This window comes from Oncorhynchus kisutch, linkage group LG18, assembly GCF_002021735.2.
Source record: "Oncorhynchus kisutch isolate 150728-3 linkage group LG18, Okis_V2, whole genome shotgun sequence".
In the NCBI taxonomy this organism is placed as follows: domain Eukaryota; kingdom Metazoa; phylum Chordata; class Actinopteri; order Salmoniformes; family Salmonidae; genus Oncorhynchus; species Oncorhynchus kisutch.
In genome coordinates, this window is record NC_034191.2 from 32,093,344 (window position 1) to 32,112,936 (window position 19,593).

The 19,593-nt window shown below is 45.6% G+C and overlaps 1 protein-coding gene across 6 annotated transcripts; it reads left to right on the forward strand.

Annotated features, from left to right (window-relative positions):
- Window positions 1–56: 56 nt before the first annotated feature.
- pak1 (p21 protein (Cdc42/Rac)-activated kinase 1) lies at window positions 57–17,449 on the forward strand. Of its 6 annotated transcripts, XM_031796297.1 has the most exons (16): window positions 69–230; window positions 8,954–9,000; window positions 9,678–9,890; window positions 10,057–10,151; window positions 11,869–12,016; window positions 12,136–12,173; window positions 12,938–13,048; window positions 13,753–13,969; window positions 14,198–14,221; window positions 14,858–14,921; window positions 15,025–15,186; window positions 15,458–15,575; window positions 15,682–15,781; window positions 15,970–16,166; window positions 16,262–16,399; window positions 16,545–17,449. In XM_031796297.1, the coding sequence occupies exons 3-16, from the start codon at window positions 9,704–9,706 to the stop codon at window positions 16,629–16,631; spliced, it is 1,686 nt and encodes a 561-aa protein (XP_031652157.1). In that variant the 5' UTR covers window positions 69–230; window positions 8,954–9,000; window positions 9,678–9,703; the 3' UTR covers window positions 16,632–17,449. The 6 variants fall into 6 exon arrangements, with proteins under 6 accessions (XP_031652160.1, XP_031652157.1, XP_031652156.1 ...); XM_031796296.1 differs by lacking the exon at window positions 8,954–9,000; XM_031796299.1 differs by lacking the exon at window positions 8,954–9,000 and having other exon boundaries at window positions 9,684–9,890.
- The last annotated feature ends 2,144 nt before the right edge of the window (window positions 17,450–19,593 follow it).

The window sequence follows — 19,593 nt, forward strand, 5'->3', positions numbered from 1 at the left end:
ACCGCTGGCATTCTATAAACGAGTATAGTGGGCGGGCGTTGCTATGTAGCAGGGTGGTGTGTATCTAACAATAGCCAGGGATTGGCAGAGCCTGGGCAGAGCGATAGAAGAAGGGTTTGGCAAATTGGGCAGAAAGAAAAAACTAAAGCGACTTGAGCGAATGCATGTGTGTGAGTGCTGGTAAAGAGATCGGATCGCCATCAGGAATTTTTCAAAAGACACGACGAGAGGTGAGTTTCTCCTATTCCTTTATCCACAGACAGAACCGGGCATGACAGTCTTTTTAGTTTTACCTTCCTTTACCGGTACATTACAGGACTGTTACCACCAGGCAGACAGGAGGAGCGTGCTCACGGCGCTACAGTCTAACGGAAAGGGAACGTACATACAGTAGCTATATCAGTGGATGGACTTGGGGCCGCGACACAGATTTATCGTTACACTGATGTTGCCCCTGGGAGAAAGGAACGGGGTGCTTTATGTGTGTGGCGGTGGAGCTCCTGTGTATATGTGCGTGTATATATGTGTGTGTGTGTGCGCGCGCGGACCAGTTGTCTGTAGCTTCAGGGCCGAACGGTATGAATGAAACATTTGGGAATATACAGTTATCATTTGAATGAAATAAACTCCGTGTGTTGATCGCCTGGATGAAAATTGGCAAAAAATGTCATGGTTAAACTGTTCTGATCTCATGTATAGTCTAGGCTAGATATTACAGAGTGTATCCATTTTAATGCAGACATTTTCATTTATTTAATGTCTTTAGGAGAAAGATGTGAAACGAATCATTATGCGTCATGGGGGAACCTTCCGATCCTTCCGGTGTCCATACCCCATTGAAGTTGACATTTCAAATGGTTAGGTTTGGGTATGGTAAAGCTAGGGGTTAAGATTAGGGTTTAGGGTAGGGACGTCCCAAGGATCCCGTATAGCACTTACGGGGGAGAGAGACAGACAGACACACACAGACAGAGAATAGAGAGACAGAGAGTGGAGAAAAGAGCGAAAGAGGGAGGGAGAGACCGACAGGCTGAAAGAGAAAAAGACTGGAAGAAAGAGAAAGAGAGGGTAGGCTATATAAGTGTAGCTGTTGCTGCCTGATTAGTGACAGTGCTCCACAGCCTTCACTCAGTTTGAATTGTAACTTTGAATAAATGACACATCAGGAATAACAGGCTAACCAAGAAGACTAGGCTAATCTGGGTTGGGGAAACAACACAGTTTGCATCCCAAATGGCACCCTTTTCCTATATGGGGGTCTCTGGTCAAAAGTAGTGCACAATATAGGGAATAGTGTTTTTATTTGGGATGTAGCCCCATCTTAGTGTCGTCTCTCTCACCATTGGTCTTGTCTCAATTCTGTTAATGTGCCTGAGTCAACATTGACCTTTGTGCCCCATAAAGGTTTAATGGCATCAATATGTAGAGGAATAAGTGAGATGTGATTGGCTGGCTGGAGGAAAGTGGGATGGGTGCATGTTATGTACAAGTGTAAAACAGTGTAATAATATTATTATTAGCCTCATCAATGTGATATGAAGAGATGCTGGAGGATGTGGGGGTGTAAAGGGGGTAAGAACGTGGGTGTGGTCTCCTGGCTGCATTGTCTCTCACCTGTCAGGTATTTATACACACACACACACACAGGTATTTATACCTGACAGCCTGTTTAGGGTTGGACACTTTAACAAGGCCAAGGTTTAATTGTGTGTGTGTTTGTGTGTGTGTGTGTGTTCTCTCTCTGACACACACAGAGGGAGGGAGTATTTCCATCATTTGTTTCTACCCTGAGCGCTCTCTTTCTAGTGTAGTACTGTAGAGAACAGAATACTGGCATCAGAGCTAACCTGTCCACTGAAGCAAGAATAATACTATCAACTATAAATATCTCTCTCTCTCTCTCTCTCTCTCTCACTCTCTCCTCTCCCCCTCTTCTTTTGTAAGTGTTATCCTTTTCTCTCACTTTACTCATCCTACACATCCTCCCTTCTCTCTCTTTCCCTCTCCACACACACACACACACACACACACACACACACACACACACACACACACACACACACACACACACACACACACACACACACACACACACACACACACACACACACACACACACACACACACACACACACACACACACAGTGACAGGTAGTGCTGCATTAGCATTTAAATAACCTTTAAATTCCCATCCTGCTGCTGACCTTATGGACCTGTAGTTAAGTCCTCTTGCTCTCCCTTTCTCTCTTTTTGTCTTGCTTAGAGTGTGAATGTGTGAACAGCTGCAGTAGGAATCTCACCTCCTCTCTATATTAATTTAGCTGTTTTCTCTACCTCAGATGACCTCCATTGATAACCATTATCCTCTCAAATACACACACACACACACACACACACCCTGCTGTTTTGCCATCTGGTCGGCTGGCGGTGTGGTGAAATGTCTGAGGAGTCTGATAGTTTGGTGTTAAAGGGAAAGTTTGGGTGTTAAATAGATAGGTTGTGTTCCCCTGCTCAGACATTGCTGATGCATGCTAGATCTTACAAAACCTGGATAGGTATTTTACGTATCAGCTAACCATGTATGTTATAGTCTATGACATGGCATGCAACCATTGGTTGATGCATGCAATGTCTGAGCAGCGGAACACAAACTGTCTGGGGTAGGATAGTTTGGGTGTGAGTTTAGTGTTAAAGGAATAGTGTTTTGTTAAACCAAATCCAATTTGATTTGTCACATGCGCCGAATACAACAGGTTTCACCTTACAGTGAAATGTTTACTTACAAGCCCTTAACCCACAATGCAATTTTTAGAAAACTAGATAAGTAAAAAATAAAATTAACAAATAATTAAAGAGCAGCAGTAAAATAACAGTAGCGAGGCTGTATACAGGGGGTACTGGTACAGAGCTAATGTGCGGGGGCACCGGGTAGGATAGAGTTAAAGTGACTATGTCCCCTAACCAATGGGATAGTTTGGGTGTCAGTTTAGTGTTAAAGGGATAGTGTTTTGTTCAATGGATAGTTTGGTGGCAAAAATGTAGTTTGCTATAGTCAGAATATGGAAGAAGTCCTTATTTGATCTTTCTTTGGCTATCATGCTAGCTGGCTAACTGGTTAGCTGGCTATACCTATGCATTGAAAGACTAGCCAGCAGGTTAGTAGCAGGGTAAAGTGTCTCTGAGAGTTGCTGGCTATTTTACACCTCTCTCTCTCTCTCTCTCTCTCTCTCTCTCTCTCTCTCTCTCTCTCTCTCTCTCTCTCTCTCTCAGGAGTTCTGCTAACAATCACAGACAGCTCTGCAGCTAGCAATACTCAATGTGCATACAATGCATTTATAAAACCATAACAGTGGTTGGAGTTTAAATATTTACCATTTGAATAGTTAAGGGCCTCCTGCTACCATGCTGAACTTTTGTTCTCTAGTTAGGCTAGATAAGTTTTTACACACACACACACACACACACACACACACACACACACACACACACACACACACACACACACACACACACACACACACACACACACACACACACACTTGTCTAGTTATATCATTCCTTTTCTTGGGGGTGGAGCAGCTCTGGGCTCCCAGCAGGCTTTGCAACATGCATTATTTATGGTGATTGGGTTGGTGGGCAGGGCCAGACAGCTGGTGGGCAGAGACCCTCATACCTGTGTGTGTGTGTGTGTGTGTGTGTGTGTGTGTGTGTGTGTCTGTTCTGTGTTTAATAGTTATCATATGAGGAGTGAGTAGTTCAGTGGTGAGGTCACTGACCAGCCCTCTCCCTGTAGTTTACTCTGGACAGGCACAGAGAGGGGGAGAAGGAGAGAGAGATTATGTGTTGGGTACTTAGACTAGTCAGTGGCTCACAGCTCTCATTCAATTCTCTCTCTCTCTCACACACCCTTCCCTTTTTTCTCAGAGAAATAGGGTGAGAGAGGGCAAGGGGTAGAGGGGGTAAAATAGAGGGATCAGCTTCAAACACTTTTTAGTGAATAATGGAGCTCCTAGTATTCCTCAGGACTGGCATTGTTCTCTTTCTCTCTGCTTCGCTCCCTTGCTTTCTACTCCTCTATCCATCTCACCCCCTTCCCTCTTCAATGCGTGCACGCGCGCACACACACACACACACATCTTCAGAGGTAAAGGAGAACGCAGTCAGTGTGAGCGTCTCTCTAGGCACGGTTAAACGAACAGACAGCAGATGTAAAGAGAGCGATGCAAAGGGAGACAGAGAGAAAGAAGATGGATCTTTTTCTTCTTTGTGATTCAAAACAATCGCCTGGTGGAACTCATGATGATGTCATGGTGATGGAGTGTCAAGGAGGAGAGGAAAAGGGGGAGCCACAGTAGAATGTTGGGATGCACCCCACCCTAAGAATCTGCTGGCGACTAGATTCCTGTGATATCTCTAGGCACCCATGGAGAGCCGCGACACACACATACACACACAGTGCATTGATGAAAGGTGAGGAAAGCTAGTCATACATTTGAACACACACACACGCACTAGGATACGCCCTATGAGCACACTGGGCACACTTGACTGTTGTCATCATCAATTCCGAAACACACACACACAGCCAGAGTAGAGTGTATGTTAAAGTGTATTTGAAAGCCTTCTCAGGTTGACATTTTTAAGACGCCAACATACACTGATTTATCAACACTGGCTGCTGTGTGTGTGTTTTTCTCTTAAGCTGACATTAAGCTCACTTAGAGTTATTAGGAGGACAGACCTCTCACAGTGCCGGGCTGCAAAGCATCTTTGGATTGTAAGCACTTAATGTCCTCCAGTGAAAGAAAGAATGAAGGAAATATACACTACCGTTCAAAAGTTTGGGGTCACTTAGAAATGTCCTTGTTTTTGAACACACACTGGACAGACAAACTCTGCCTAGAAGGCCAGCATCCTGGAGTCGCCTCTTCACTGTTGACGTTGAGACTGGTGTTTTGCAGGTAATGTTTAATGAAGTTGCCGGTTGAGGACTTGTGAGGCATCTGTTTCTCAAACTAGACACTCTAATGCACTTGTCCTCTTGCTCAGTTGTGCACCGGGGCCTCCCACTCCTCTTTCTATTCTGGTTAGGGCCAGTTTGTGCTGTTATGTGAAGGGAGTTGTACACAGCGTTGTACGAGATCTTCAGTTTCTTGGCAATTTCTCGCATGGAATAGCCTTCATTTCTCAGAATAAGAATAGACTGATGAGTTTCAGAAGAAAGTTATTTTTTTCTGGACAGATGCATATCTTCATTCCCGGTTATGTGAAATCCATAGATTAGGGCCTAATTAACTTTAATTTACTGATTTCCTCATATGAACTGTAACTCTGTAAAATCTTTTAAATTGTTGCATTTTTATTTTTGTTCAGTATAGTTTGTTGGTCATGGTGATGTAGTAGGTCGTCATGGTAATATTGGTGATGTCATCAGTCGGTCATTGTTGAGAGAGTGTTGTTGATTTTCTCTGTTTGGCTTCATTTCCTGCTCTTAGGCGTGAGAGAACACTGCAGTATCATAGACCAGCTGGTACACACACACACAGGGGGTATGTCTCTTGGAATCAATTGTCTTCCGTTCTGCATGGTGGAGTGCCTGTAGTGAGACGAGGTGATGTGTGTGTGTGTGTGTGTGTGTGTGAGAGAGAGAGGGGGATGGAAATAGAAGGAGCGAGAGCAGGAGCTCTCAGGTTTTGGTCTGTGTGAGTTTGGTCATTTGAATTGTGTGTGAATAGAGTGAGAGTCTTCCTGTCACTGTCCATCCATCAACACCGTAACCCCAGGCAACCAGAGGGGGCAGGACAGTGCGCCAGGGCAGTACCACAACCTCTTTTTTTTTCTCTTTACCTTCTCTCTCACTGTCTCTCTCTCAATATCTCGCTGTCTCTCACTGCATGTCCAGTTCAGGCTTGGCTTGTTCCTCACTCATGCAAAAATGTACCCCCCCCTCTCTGCCCCTCCACAGCCAGCCAGCAGGCGCTATGCTATGCTGCTCTCTCTCTCTCTAATTGTGTGTTTGGCCATGTCCTCTCTGCCATCTGCTCGGGCCTGTTGTGGGACTCCTGGGAGTGGGACACACACACACCTTCAAGTTCTCTTTATGAACCCATCTATTTTCAAATGATAAGCATTCTGTCCTCATACATAATATTCATACAGTCATTATTATAATAATCATGTATTTGTATAGTGCTTTTCAATACAAGTAACAAAGTGCTTTACATCATAAAATTATCAAATGAAAGTACTAACAAATAAACAAAGACACGAGGAAGGACAATAGAAAAAAATGGCACATTTAAGCATATATTGAAGTCCTACATTAAGATCATCTTTATAAAAGTGTGTCTTCAGCAGGGATTAAAAAAGAGGCAGTGAATCTGCATGCCTGAAATCCTCTGGCAGACCATTCCAAAGTCTAGGGGCCCTAATGGCAAATGCTCAGTCTCCTTTAGTTTTCAACCTAGACTTTAGAATGATCAACAGTGTCCTGCCAGAGGATCTCAGGCTGATATATAGGATGGGGGCTAAACCGAGTCTAGCCTTAAACACGATTAATAGTGTTCAAATCTATTCTAAAAGTGACTGGTAGCCAGAGAAGCTGACATGGTTACATTTTCTGGTGCCAGTTGAAAGCCGAGCGAGCATTTTGAAATAACTGTAGACAATGGAGTGATTGATTGACAAAGAGTTACAATAAAAGCATGTATAACTTTCTCCAGATCAGTGACCTAGCTATATTTCCTAGATGATAAAAGCATGTATAACTTTCTCCAGATCAGTGACCTAGCTATATTTCCTAGATGATAAAAGCATGTATAACTTTCTCCAGATCAGTGACCTAGCTATATTTCCTAGATGATAAAAGCATGTATAACTTTCTCCAGATCAGTGACCTAGCTATATTTCCTAGATGATAAAAGCATGTATAACTTTCTCCAGATCAGTGACCTAGCTATATTTCCTAGATGATAAAAGCATGTATAACTTTCTCCAGATCAGTGACCTAGCTATATTTCCTAGATGATAAAAGCATGATTATGTTGTGATTGCGTTGATATCTTTTCATGACAATGATGATAATTCTGATCTTTGTTTGGGAATTTAAATAAACCAAGAAGCTAATGTATCAGAGAGAACAGTCTGCTCTCATCTACTTGAAAGACTGAAACCTGGTGTGTGTGTGTTTAAAATATGGTAAAATATGCATTGGAAGCCTCTCTCTCTCTCTGCCCTAGGGGCTGTCTCATTAACATGGTGGGACAGGAATACTATTTGATCTTTTTCTCGCTTTCTTGCTTCCTTTCTTAATTTTTTTCTCTTGATATTGTTCTTTCTTTTGTTGAACAAAATGTCATCTCACACAAACACACAAAACGATGAGCGTAGGCTCGATCTGTCTAGTCATTAGCTCCACCATGGGGGGGGGTCTCTGTCTCCTCAACTCCCCAGGGATAGTGAGGTCTTCTGGGCTTGGTGTATTGAGGCCTCCCCTCTCTTCCACTGCTGGCTTTGGAGGTTTAGCTAATTCAGCTGATCAGCAGTGGGGAACACCAACAGGCTAACCCACTGTCTCTGTCAGACAACAAAACAATATGTGTGTGTTTTGTACTTTTTAAAATTGGTCACAAAAAAAAATCCATTCAGACAGGGGTGAGACAGGGTTGTAATCTGAGTCCAACCCTGTTTGATATCAATAGCGTCAGCTCAGTCAGTGGAAAGCACCAGAGATACATCTCAAATGGCACCCTATTCCCTACATAGCATACTACTTTTGACTAGAGCTCTATGGGCCCTGGTCAAAAGTTGTGCACTGTAAAGGGAATAGGGTGCCATTTGGGACATAGCTCAAGATGTACCTTCTTATTAGTCTTCTGCTCAGTGTGTGTGTGTGTGTGTGTGTGTGTGTGTGTGTTAGTAGGGTGATGTGTGATCACAGGGTTGTGTGTATGAACTAAAATGTGAGACCTCCCTTGTGTCTGCTCGCCAGAGGAGGATTTGGATGGGGAGAAGGGGGAAGGTGAGACGGGGGAGGATGTGTTTGATGTCTGAAGGAGGGAGGGAAGATGGAAAGAAGGGAGGAGGTGACAAAGGTGCTCTAGAATTACAGAACCATATCAAGTACAGTATGTGTGTGTGATCCACCTTGTGGCCAGCTGCTCTCTTAGTCACCAGAGCTGTGAATGTGAAGAGGTGTGTGATTGTAGACTGTGTGCATTTGTTTATACATCTGTTTAGTGTTTGTGTGACAAATATACTGTAGTTCCAAACTTTCATGATGTGTGTGTGTGTGAGCCACAAACCCCACCTCCTACCCCATGACTCGTTCTGACATCACAGACTGTGACCTCATTATGACTGGAAGGCAGCAGAACAGAACTCAAGTCCAAACACACACACTCTCACATTCTTTCACACATACAACCCCCCCCCCCCCCCCCCCCCCCCCCTGCAGTTAAAGGAGGACTGAGGAGACAGAAGCTGAAGCCAAGATCAGAGTTCCAGCCTGATAGACAGACAGACCTGGGTAAGGCCAGACAGAACCTAGCCACTGCTAATGTAACAGGCGTCACTGTGCCTGTATAGAAGTGTACTGTAGCTTCCTTCACTGTCCCAGTCCTCTTACTGCGCTCTAACAAGTGGTTCGCAAACGAGAGACCGTCCGCTTGACAACTGCTTAGCCAGCTACACCACCGAAGAGCTAGCAATTCAGCGACAGGAAGGGAGCCATTTCAAGCTGTGGCATTGCGGTATACGATATTAACTCTGTTACACTAACCCTGAGGTATGATGAGGTCAGTGTACCAGATGATTATAAATCAGATGTAAATGTCACATTATTTACCATGTGGAAGTTGGTTCATTCCTGCAGTGAGACGACATGAACTCTGTTATTCTCCTGTACAGTGGATTAAAGTGAGCTAAAATAAATCAATCTGCTTTTTTCTTTTAGTGCTCCAACTTTCTACCTCAAATTAGTCCTTTTGGACGTTTTTCTTGGTAAGCTCTTTTCTTGACATGAACTCTGTAAAACTGTCCTGTGTGTGTGTATCTGACCCAGATAGTTGTTCCCTTTGGTAGACTGTGTCCACCAGAGCATTCACTATAGCAGGTAGCTTACATCCCCTATGTGAATTACTTTGTGTGTGTGAGAATCTGTGTGTGTGTGCCATTTTTAGATGTTTGTGGTACAACCAGTCATTAGCTTGTTCCTTTCTCTCCTCAGTTCAATTGCTCGTAGAATTAGTTTGTGAGCAGAGGCAACAGGGTTGTGTGTGTCTTTTTCTTCCTGGATTGTGACTCGGTGGTCAGTGTTTGCAGCGTGCACGCACACACTCTGTTTCCAGGAAACTGGCCTGTAAATGATATGTGTGTTTCCGGATCAAACAGAATACCAGCTTGTCAACTATGGACTGGTAGCTCTACTACCTGTGTCATGTTAGCTGATAGGCTAGTTGACTAATGCTCTCTCAGCTGATGGGCTAGTGGAATAATATTCTGTCAGCTAATTGGCTAGAGTACTAATGTTCTGTCAGCTGACAGGCTAGTGGACTGGTGTTGTCAGCTGATTGGCTAAATATTTTGTCAGTTGATTGGCTAGTGGACTAATGTCATGTTAGTTGATAGGCTGGTAGACTGGTAATGTTCTGTGACCTAATGTTGATTGGTTGTTCCAGGAGCAGCCGGCGTGTAATTGGTGAAGATGTCTGATAATGGGGACATTGAGGACAAGCCCCCAGCTCCACCCATGAGGAACACCAGCACTCTGATTGGCTCTTGCAGCAAAGATCCCGCCCCCCATGGCTCCAAGCCCCTCCCCCCCAACCCAGAGGACAGGAAGAAGAAAGATCGCTCCATCAGGTCCATCCTGACAGGAGGAGGAGACAAGAGTGAGTCCTGTGTGCGCGCGCACAATGAAGGGAGGTAACCAGGGGGAAGACAGACATCCAAATCCCCCAGGATCCCTTGCGGTAGCTTGCATGGTTAGCCTTCCCATGAGCCTCTCCTCTCTCCCTTTCTCTCCTAATTTTATCTCTCTCTTTATCTCTCTCATAGCCAACAAGAAGAAGGAGCGTCCAGAGATCTCTCTGCCTTCTGATTTTGAACACACCATCCATGTGGGCTTCGATGCGGTGACTGGAGAGTTCACAGTGAGTCCATGTACTCTACATCTATGCTCTACTAGGGTCTGTCTACATGCTCCAGATCTAGAGTCTGTATCTAGTAGGGTGTTTAAGAATGATTCAGCTGATCAACTATGGCCTGTGTAGAATAGTGGAGGATCCTCAGAGGAGGATGGTGAGGACCATCCTCCTCCGTGAATGTCATTAAAAAAAAAACACACCTGCTCCCCATTCACACCTGAGACCTTGTAACACTAACGAGTCACATGACACCGGGGAGGGAAAATGGCTAATTGGGGCCAATTTGGACATTTTCACTTAGGGGTGTACTCACTTTTGTTGACAGCGGTTTAGACATTAATGGCTGTGTGTTGAGTTATTTTGAGGGGACAGCAAATTTACACTGTTATACAAGCTGTACACTCACTACTTTACATTGTAGCAAAGTGTCATTTCTTCAGTGTTGTCACATGAAAAGATATACTCAAATATTTACAAAAATGTGAGGGGTGTACTCACTTTTGTGATATACTATATACACTGCTCAAAAAAATAAAGGGAACACTAAAATAACATCCTAGATCTGAATGAATTAAATATTCTTATTAAATACTTTTTTCTTTACATAGTTGAATGTGCTGACAACAAAATCACACAAAAATTATCAATGGAAATCAAATGTATCAATCTGTGGAAGTCTGGATTTGGAGTCACACTCAAAATTAAAGTGGAAAACCACACTACAGGCGGATCCAACTTTGATGTAATGTCCTTAAAACAAGTTAAAATGAGGCTCAGTAGTGGGCGTGGCCTCCACGTGCCTGTATGACCTCCCTACAATGCCTGGGCATGCTCCTGATGAGGTGGCGGATGGTCTCCTGAGGGATCTCCTCCCAGACCTGGACAAAAGCATCCGCCAACTCCTGTACAGTCTGTGGTGAGGGGAAGGGGAAGGCATTAATGCTATGGACTGGCCCGCCCGTTCCCCAGACCTGAATCCAATTGAGCACATCTGGGACATCATGTCTCGCTGCATCCACCAACGCCACGTTGCACCACAGACTGTCTAGGAGTTGGCGGATGCTTTAGTCCAGGTCTGGGAGGAGATCCCTCAGGAGACCATCCGCCACTTCATCAGGAGCATGCCCAGGCGTTGTAGGGAGGTCATACAGGCACGTGGAGGCCACACACACTACTGAGCCTCATTTTGACTAAGTACTAAGTCATGTTTTGCAGAGGGGTCAAATACTTATTTCCCTCATTAAAATGCAAATCAATTTATAACATTTTTGACATGCATTTTTCTGGATTTTTGTTGTTGTTATTCTGTCTCTCACTGTTCAAATAAACCTACCATTAAAATTATAGAGGGATCATTTCTTTGTCAGTGGGCAAACGTACACAATCAGCAGGGGATCAAATACTTTTTTCCCTCACTGTGTATATATTAATATATTAATGCACTACTTTTGACTAGAGTCCTATGGGCCCTTGTCAAAATGTGTGCACTTTATAGGGAATATCGAACTATTTCAGACGCATCCTCTCTATTTCACTATTACCCTCAATGCCTCTTGCTCCCTCTCTGTCTGTCATAGGGGGAGATCTTAGGAGGAATGGAGCGAGTGAGTAGAGGGAGAGGGAAGCAGAGTGGGGGATGATACTGTAGGATGGAGATATGACCCAGTTCTCTGACCACTGCAGACACGACATCTCTCTCTTGTTACTAACATTGTGTGTGTAGGGCATGCCGGAGCAATGGGCTCGGTTGCTCCAGACCTCTAACATCACTAAGCTGGAACAGAAGAAGAATCCTCAGGCTGTCCTTGATGTTCTCAAATTCTATGACTCCAAGGAGACCAACAACAGCCAGAAATACATGAGCTTTACAGGTACACACACACTAGCATGTATACACACACACACATTCAGATGTTAACACACACTATTTGTCAGAAAACACTCACTATTTGTCTTGTTTTCTCCTCCTTTCTCCTGTTTTCCTCTACAGACAAGAGTTCAGACAACTACAGCTGTTCCAACACTGCCGTAAGTCTCCTGACACACCCTATTTAATTTCACATTTTTTATTTAACCTTTATTTAACTAGGCAAGTCAGTTAAGAACAAATTCTTATTTACAATGACGGCCTACCCCGGCCAAACCCGGACGACGCTGGGCCAATTCTGTGCTGCCCTTCCAATCATGGGCGGATGTGATACAGCCTGGATTCGAACCAGGGACTGTTGTGACAGCACTGAGATATAGTGCCTTAGACTGCTGCGCCACCTGGGTGCCCCTAATCATATATAGTGCACAGCTTTTGATCAGGGCCCATCACCACAATTCTGTCCAGAGCCCTATCAGCCATGGTAGGGCACTATATAAGGAATAGGGTGCATTTTGATAGGAACATATCTCAACTATCAATGTGTGTTTAGAGCATCTGCCATAGATGAAGAATGGCAAAAAGGATTGGAGGGATAGAGAGAAATGGGATAAACAGAGAGAATGAGAGGATAAGAGATGGTGGAAGAGAGAGCAGAGGACAAAATGGAGAGGTGTGCCAATCAACAGTCCTTGAGATGCATTCCCTGGCTCTACTTCTCCCTCTCTCTTTACCTCTCCATCCCTCATTCTCTCCCTTTGTCTGCACTGTCTGTGAATCAGTATATTTTCCTCCATTCACCTTCTCTATCTGCCTGGCTGTCAGTTAGTCAGAAGGAGAAGAAAGGGGGAGATGGAGAAGGAGTGAGTATTAACAACAGGAAAAGAAAGTGAGCTAACTGAAAGTGATGTCACATCCTCTTCAGAGCTCCAAGGCTGTGTCAGAGACGCCTGCCATAGCAACCGTATCTGAGGACGAGGAAGATGAGGCCACGCCCCCTCCTGTTGTCGCTCCCCGACCAGAACACACCAAATCAGTAAGACACACGCCACACACATACACTCAGCCCCCTGGCTCCAGACAAGGTAAATAAAGTCACACTATCCTTGTGCTGCTCCTCACTAACAGACTCAGCATTGTGTGTGTGTGTGTGTGTGTGTGTGTGTGTGTGTGTGTGTGTGTGTGTGTGTGTGTGTGTGTGTGTGTGTGTGTGTGTGTGTGTGCGTGTGTATGTGTGTGTGTGACGATCATGGGCGGCAGCAGGGGGCTGAATTTAGATACTAAACTCACACTGCCTCTCTGTTCACTCTGTTGTCACAGAAAACACACACACACACACACACACCAGAGAAATCCCCTAGAGAAGTCTGTTCTCTGATTGGCTGAGAGGGGTCTTTTCTTTCGGTCCGAACTGAAGTGGCGTCTCAGACAGGGCTACTGCCATGGCGCCACTGTTGCCACGGTGATTTAGCAGCTTAGCGCACCTGACTGGGACACACAGACACAGTAAAATAAGGAACAGTAACTGTAACTGAGTTGGTTTGGTGGACCACCAATTGCATAAGCTATAGCTCAGAAGTCTAACTTTGTCCTTCTCTCTCCCTTCATTCACACTCTCCCTTCTTTCTCCCTCCCTCCCTCCCTCCCTCCCTCCCTCCCTCCCTCCCTCCCTCCCTCCCTCCCTCCCTCCCTCCCTCCCTCCCTCCCTCCCTCCCTCCCTCCTTCTCTCTTTCTTCTCAGATATACACTCGTTCTGTGATAGATCCCCTCCCAGCTCCTCCCACCAGAGACGTTGCCACGTCGCCTATCTCCCCCCCACCTCCGGAGGGCGCCACCTCCGCCATCACACCCCCCACTAGCCCCACCCCTAGTCCTGCTCCTGGCCCCTCCCTGCCACGCCCTGCAGACAAAACACGCAAGAAGAAGATGTCTGATGAAGAGATACTGGAGAAACTGCGTAAGTAACGCATGCACAGACACACACAGCTAGTCTGAAAGTTGCAATAGAAGTAAACTGCACTGGCTGCTGGTTTCAGATCCCTTGTACTATCTCCTGTCATTGTTCCGTAAGATACTCTGTAGTGATGAATGGTGTGTGTACTCTGTAATCCATTGGGTGAGGTGTGTGTGTGTGTGTGTGTATAACTAGTTCAACTATATCATCCTATGATGCTCCATGCCTCAGATGTACTCAGGTCTCCCTCTACTGGTAAGAAACAATACTGTCACTCAGACATCCTCCTACCCTCCTACCCTCCCGTCCAACCCTGGCATCTGATTGGTCCTCTTCTCTCTCTACTGTCCAATCTCCTGGAGTTACTGAGTGATTCTGTTAAATTGAGCATCTGACAGTCTCACCTCCAACTGTGGACCTAACAAGATGTTCTGTCTGTTACTGTCTCTTTTTCTCTCTCTCCTCCTCTCCCTCTCTCACCATCTGTCTGAGTCCGACCAGCATGTCTTTGACCTGACCCTGACAGCCGTGGTCCTACAGTGGTTTTAAAGTGAAATCTCTGAGAGTCTCTGTACTGTAATGGTCCCACTTCTGCCTCTATGCCTCTTCTCTGTTTCCCTGTCTGTCTGTCTCTCTCTGACTCTTCACTCTGTCTTTCTGTTTCATTTATCAAATCAAATCAAATTTATTTATATAGCCCTTCGTACATCAGCTGATATCTCAAAGTGCTGTACAGAAACCCAGCCTAAAACCCCAAACAGCAAGCAATGCAGGTGTAGAAGCACGGTGGCTAGGAAAAACTCCCTAGAAAGGCCAAAACCTAGGAAGAAACCTAGAGAGGAACCAGGCTATTTATTAACCTCACTTCTTTCCCTTCCTCCCTCCTCTCAGGGAGTATAGTCAGTGTGGGAGACCCCAAGAAGAAATACACGCGCTTCGAGAAGATCGGACAGGGGTGAGTCTACACTACACACACACACACACACACACACACTTCACTTCTTCACTTTGAAATGAAAGAAGTCTCTCTCCCCTCCTCTCTTTCCTTCTCCCTCCAGTGCGTCAGGTACGGTATATACAGCCATAGACATCGCTACAGGCCAGGAGGTGGCCATTAAACAGATGAACCTGCAGCAGCAGCCGAAGAAGGAGCTCATCATCAACGAGATCCTGGTCATGAGGGAAAACAAGAACCCCAACATTGTTAACTACCTGGACAGGTGAGACACACACACACATCGTTTACTAGACAGGTGAGACACGCTTACAAACACACACACTCCTAAACGCACACATTGACATGTAAACACACATATTAGTTGTGAGGACTAGATATCTTCATCTTGTCTATCGGCTTCTTCTTTTTCACACACAGACACACCCTAACCGTCCCTCACATCCTCTATCTTCCCCTTACCATTGACGAACTAGTATAGGGGTGATATTTGATGTTACCATGGTAACATGGGTGTGGTTGTTGTGTTTCTGTAGTTACCTGGTGGGGGAGGAACTATGGGTAGTGATGGAGTATCTGGCTGGAGGTTCTCTGACTGACGTTGTCACGGAAACATGTATGGACGAGGCTCAGATCGCTGCTGTGTGTCGGGAGGTCAGTGCTGCTGTGTGTGTGTGTACATGGCTTGTCGGCCTGCTTTCTAATTCAGAAAGTGATGCTTTAAGCACTTTTGTACATCTCTCTCTCTCTCTCTCTCCAGTGTCTGCAGGCCTTGGAGTTCCTCCATTCTAACCAGGTGATCCATCGCGACATCAAGAGTGACAACATCCTTCTGGGAATAGACGGATCAGTGAAACTCAGTATGTAACACACTTAGGGTTGGAGATGGGAGCATTAATGTGCAGTGTCTCCATTTGACCAGCAGAGGGAGCTCATAGTCTGTGTTCTAATGCTGCACGACCACTGTGCCATTGCATATTTAGTCTTATATAGTGCATTAGACTGCAATGTCCTATTCTAACATGTGTGTTCTCTCTCTCCTCTCTAGCTGACTTTGGGTTCTGTGCCCAGATCACTCCAGAGCAGAGTAAGAGGAGCACCATGGTGGGGACTCCCTATTGGATGGCTCCAGAGGTGGTGACCAGGAAGGCTTACGGCCCTAAAGTTGACATCTGGTCTCTAGGCATCATGGCTATAGAGATGGTGGAGGGAGAACCCCCTTACCTCAATGAGAACCCACTCAGGGTAAGAGGTAGAGAGAGAGCGAATGTGTGTGTGTGTGTGTCTCTCTGTCTTTGTGTGTCTATAACGGCCCCTGTCTGTCCTGTCCTATCTCCTAGGCGTTGTATCTGATTGCGACCAACGGGACTCCAGAGCTTCAGAACCCAGAGAAACTGTCCTCAGTCTTCAGAGACTTCCTCACCTGTTGCCTGGAGATGGATGTGGAGAAGAGAGGGAGCGCTAATGACCTACTACAGGTAGAGAGAGAGAGAGAGAGAGAGAGAGAGAGAGAAGCATAAGGTTGGTTTCTGCATCAAACCACATGACTAGTTTTACCACTAATAAAACTAAACCTATCTTTCCTCTCCTTGTTTTCCTCTCTTCTCTCCTCCTCCTCCACAGCACCAGTTCCTGAAGGTGGCCAAGCCTTTATCCAGTCTGACTCCTCTCATCCTGGCAGCCAAAGAAGCAGCCAAGGCTAACCGCTAACCTGCTAGATGCTAGCACAATGGACCCACCCCCCCCACTCTCGCCTATGGACCCAGACAGGGGGTGTTTCAGGGTGTCCCATCCCCCTCAAACCCTTGACCTATCATGGTGACTGTGGGAAGGACGCTCTTACTGATGTCATTGCTGGTACAAATACACTGATCGGATTGGAGAAAAGATCCAGGCCCAAAGACTCATGGGAATTGTAGTTTCAGCAGGAAAGTGTCTGAACTCTCAACAGACAGTGGCTCTGGACTGGATCTGATCTGACCTTTGAACTGTTTGTTTGTTTATGTCTGACTGTTATTTTCATGTGTTTAGGTGTTTTGTTTTAGGGAGAAGTGATTGGTTGATTACAGTGTAATGAAGAGACGCAAAGTGGTACTGTTATTGTCTCAGTCCCAAACGGCACCATAGACCCTAAATAGTGCACTACTTTTGTCAAAAATAGGGTGCCATTTGGGACAGTCATTCAGTCTGATCAAACGTTGGAACGTCAAACGTATCTCCTTATCTCTTCTCCTCTCTCGCTCTCCCTCTTTCTCTCTCTCTGTCTGGCTGACTGAGATGACACGCATGACACCTTTTTTATGGAATGTCTCAAATCATAATAATAATAATACAAATGGTGATGATGATAATGATGGTACATGAAGGATGCCTGTGTATGATACAGTATAGAAGAACATATCTAAATCCTATTTTTCCAGTACAATCGGTATGGTACAATGTTGGACTGGTACTAGTCCCAAACTTCTGAAGAGAGTATGTACATTACATGTGAAAAAACTGCATAAAAACCCAACTAAAACAACCAGAAAAATATTGTCTGCTTTCTTTGTTTAGCAACGTGTTTTTCTTTATTCAGATGGAGTTGAAGAATACCAAGGTACCAATAAGAAGTATACTTTCTAGAGGTTTGTTCTGTTTTTAAAATGTAGCGTTAACTACCCTCGGCCTTAAACTGTCTCACCGGTGGAAGAGTTCTAGCAGACAGTTGGACAACCTCTAGTCTCTAGTGCTCTGCACGCTCCTCTAGTACTCTACACGCTCCTCTAGTGCTCTGCACGCTCCTCTAGTACTCTACACGCTCCTCTAGTACTCTACACGCTCCTCTAGTACTCTACACGCTCCTCTAGTACTCTACACGCTCCTCTAGTGCTCTGCACATTTCTCTAGTGCTCTGCACGCTCCTCTAGTGCTCTACACGCTCCTCTAGTGCTCTACATGCTCCTCTAGAGCTCTACACACTCTTCTGGTGCTCTACACGCTCCTCTAGTGCTCTGCACGCTCCTCTAGTGCTCTACATGCTCCTCTAGTGCTCTACACGCTCCTCTAGAGCTCTACACGCTCCTCTAGTGCTCTACACGCTCCTCTACTGCTCTGCACGCTCCTCTAGTGCTCTATACACTCCTCTAGTGCTCTACACACTCCTCTGGTGCTCTACACGCTCCTCTAGTGCTCTGCACGCTCCTCTAGTGCTCTACACGCTCCTCTAGTGCTCTACACGCTCCTCTAGTGCTCTATACGCTCCTCTAGTGCTCTACACGCTCCTCTAGTGCTCTACACGCTCCTCTAGAGCTCTACACGCTCCTCTAGTGCTCCTCTAGTGCTCTATACGCTCCTCTGGTGCTCTACACGCTCCTCTGGTGCTCTACACGCTCCTCTGGTGCTCTGCTCGCTCCTCTGGTGCTCTACACGCTCCTCTAGTGCTCCTCTAGTGCTCTATACGCTCCTCTGGTGCTCTACACGCTCCTCTGGTGCTCTGCACGCTCCTCTGGTGCTCTGCTCGCTCCTCTGGTGCTCTGCTCGCTCCTCTGGTGCTCTGCTCGCTCCTCTGGTGCTCTGCACGCTCCTCTGGTGCTCTGCACGCTCCTCAGGTGCTCTGCACGCTCCTCTATTGCTCTGCACGCTCCTGCGGCTGTGAGAAGAGGCTAGACAACCTTCAAATCTTTTCAGTTCCCCAGAATACTATAGTCCACCTGAAGTTAGACCGGTTTAGAACTGGGATAGACAGTGTTGAACTGGTTCAGACCAGTTCAGATAAGGGTGGCGATAGTTATTGAAGTCTTCTCTTCCTGTGTATTATAGACATAATTATGATGCTTATAAAAGTCTTATTTTGACCGAGACAAAGCTCTATTATGGAGAGAGTCTGTCTGTCTCGGTCTGTTGGGTGTACCCCTGGTTAGGTCTGTTGGGTGTACCCCTGGTTAGGTCTGTTGGGTGTACCCCTGGTTAGGTCTGTTGGGTGTACCCCTGGTTAGGTCTGTTGGGTGTACCCCTGGTTAGGTCTGTTGGGTGTACCCCTGGTTAGGTCTGTTGGGTGTACCCCTGGTTAGGTCTGTTTATATAGTGTTATTTTAAGTGTTTCTCCTCCTCTGGGTGGGGTTCTTATCTGAATGGGAAATAAGACTCAAGACACTGATTCAACTGGTAATTACTGTTGCCACAGTCTTAATCTGCCTGGCTAGACAAAGGGTATGTGTGCGTCTGTGTCGCAACCCACCAGCTCTTTATTTCTATCCCTTTTTTCCCCTCTCACTGCCTCGTTTATCTGTCTCTGTCTATTCCTCGATCTCTGGGAGAATCTCAATTGCATACTCCTTGCATCCTCACTCATTGCCTCCTACTCAAAATCCATTGGATGAAAAAGCCAGAGGTTTAACCCCTCTGGCCTTCTCCATCACCCATGTACTATTGTCATTACATGAATGTGTTACAGATTACAAAGAGCTTCACTGCCCAAGATTAGAGGTGCACCCACACACTTTAGCCTAGGCTACTAAATAATGATAAACTAGACTATAACACTTTAAAATCGGTGTGGTTAAATCCGTTATGTTGCATCCCTCTAGTCTGAGCTTCAAACAACAACCTTTTCATTCGCTGCCAAAGAACGAGCGTAATAGTTTCAGCCTATTTGGATCATTATTCCTTACTGTGTAATTATAGATGCATG

What these genes read in the sequence shown, in the direction of transcription:
- pak1 (XM_031796297.1), top strand. Translation starts at nt 9,704, where the DNA reads ATGTCTGATAATGGGGACATTGAGGACAAGCCCCCAGCTCCACCCATG. An exon ending in ATTGTTAACTACCTGGACAG is followed by an intron (nt 15,187 to 15,457) that starts GTGAGACACACA and finishes GTGTTTCTGTAG; the next exon opens with TTACCTGGTGGGGGAGGAAC. An exon ending in TCGCTGCTGTGTGTCGGGAG is followed by an intron (nt 15,576 to 15,681) that starts GTCAGTGCTGCT and finishes CTCTCTCTCCAG; the next exon opens with TGTCTGCAGGCCTTGGAGTT.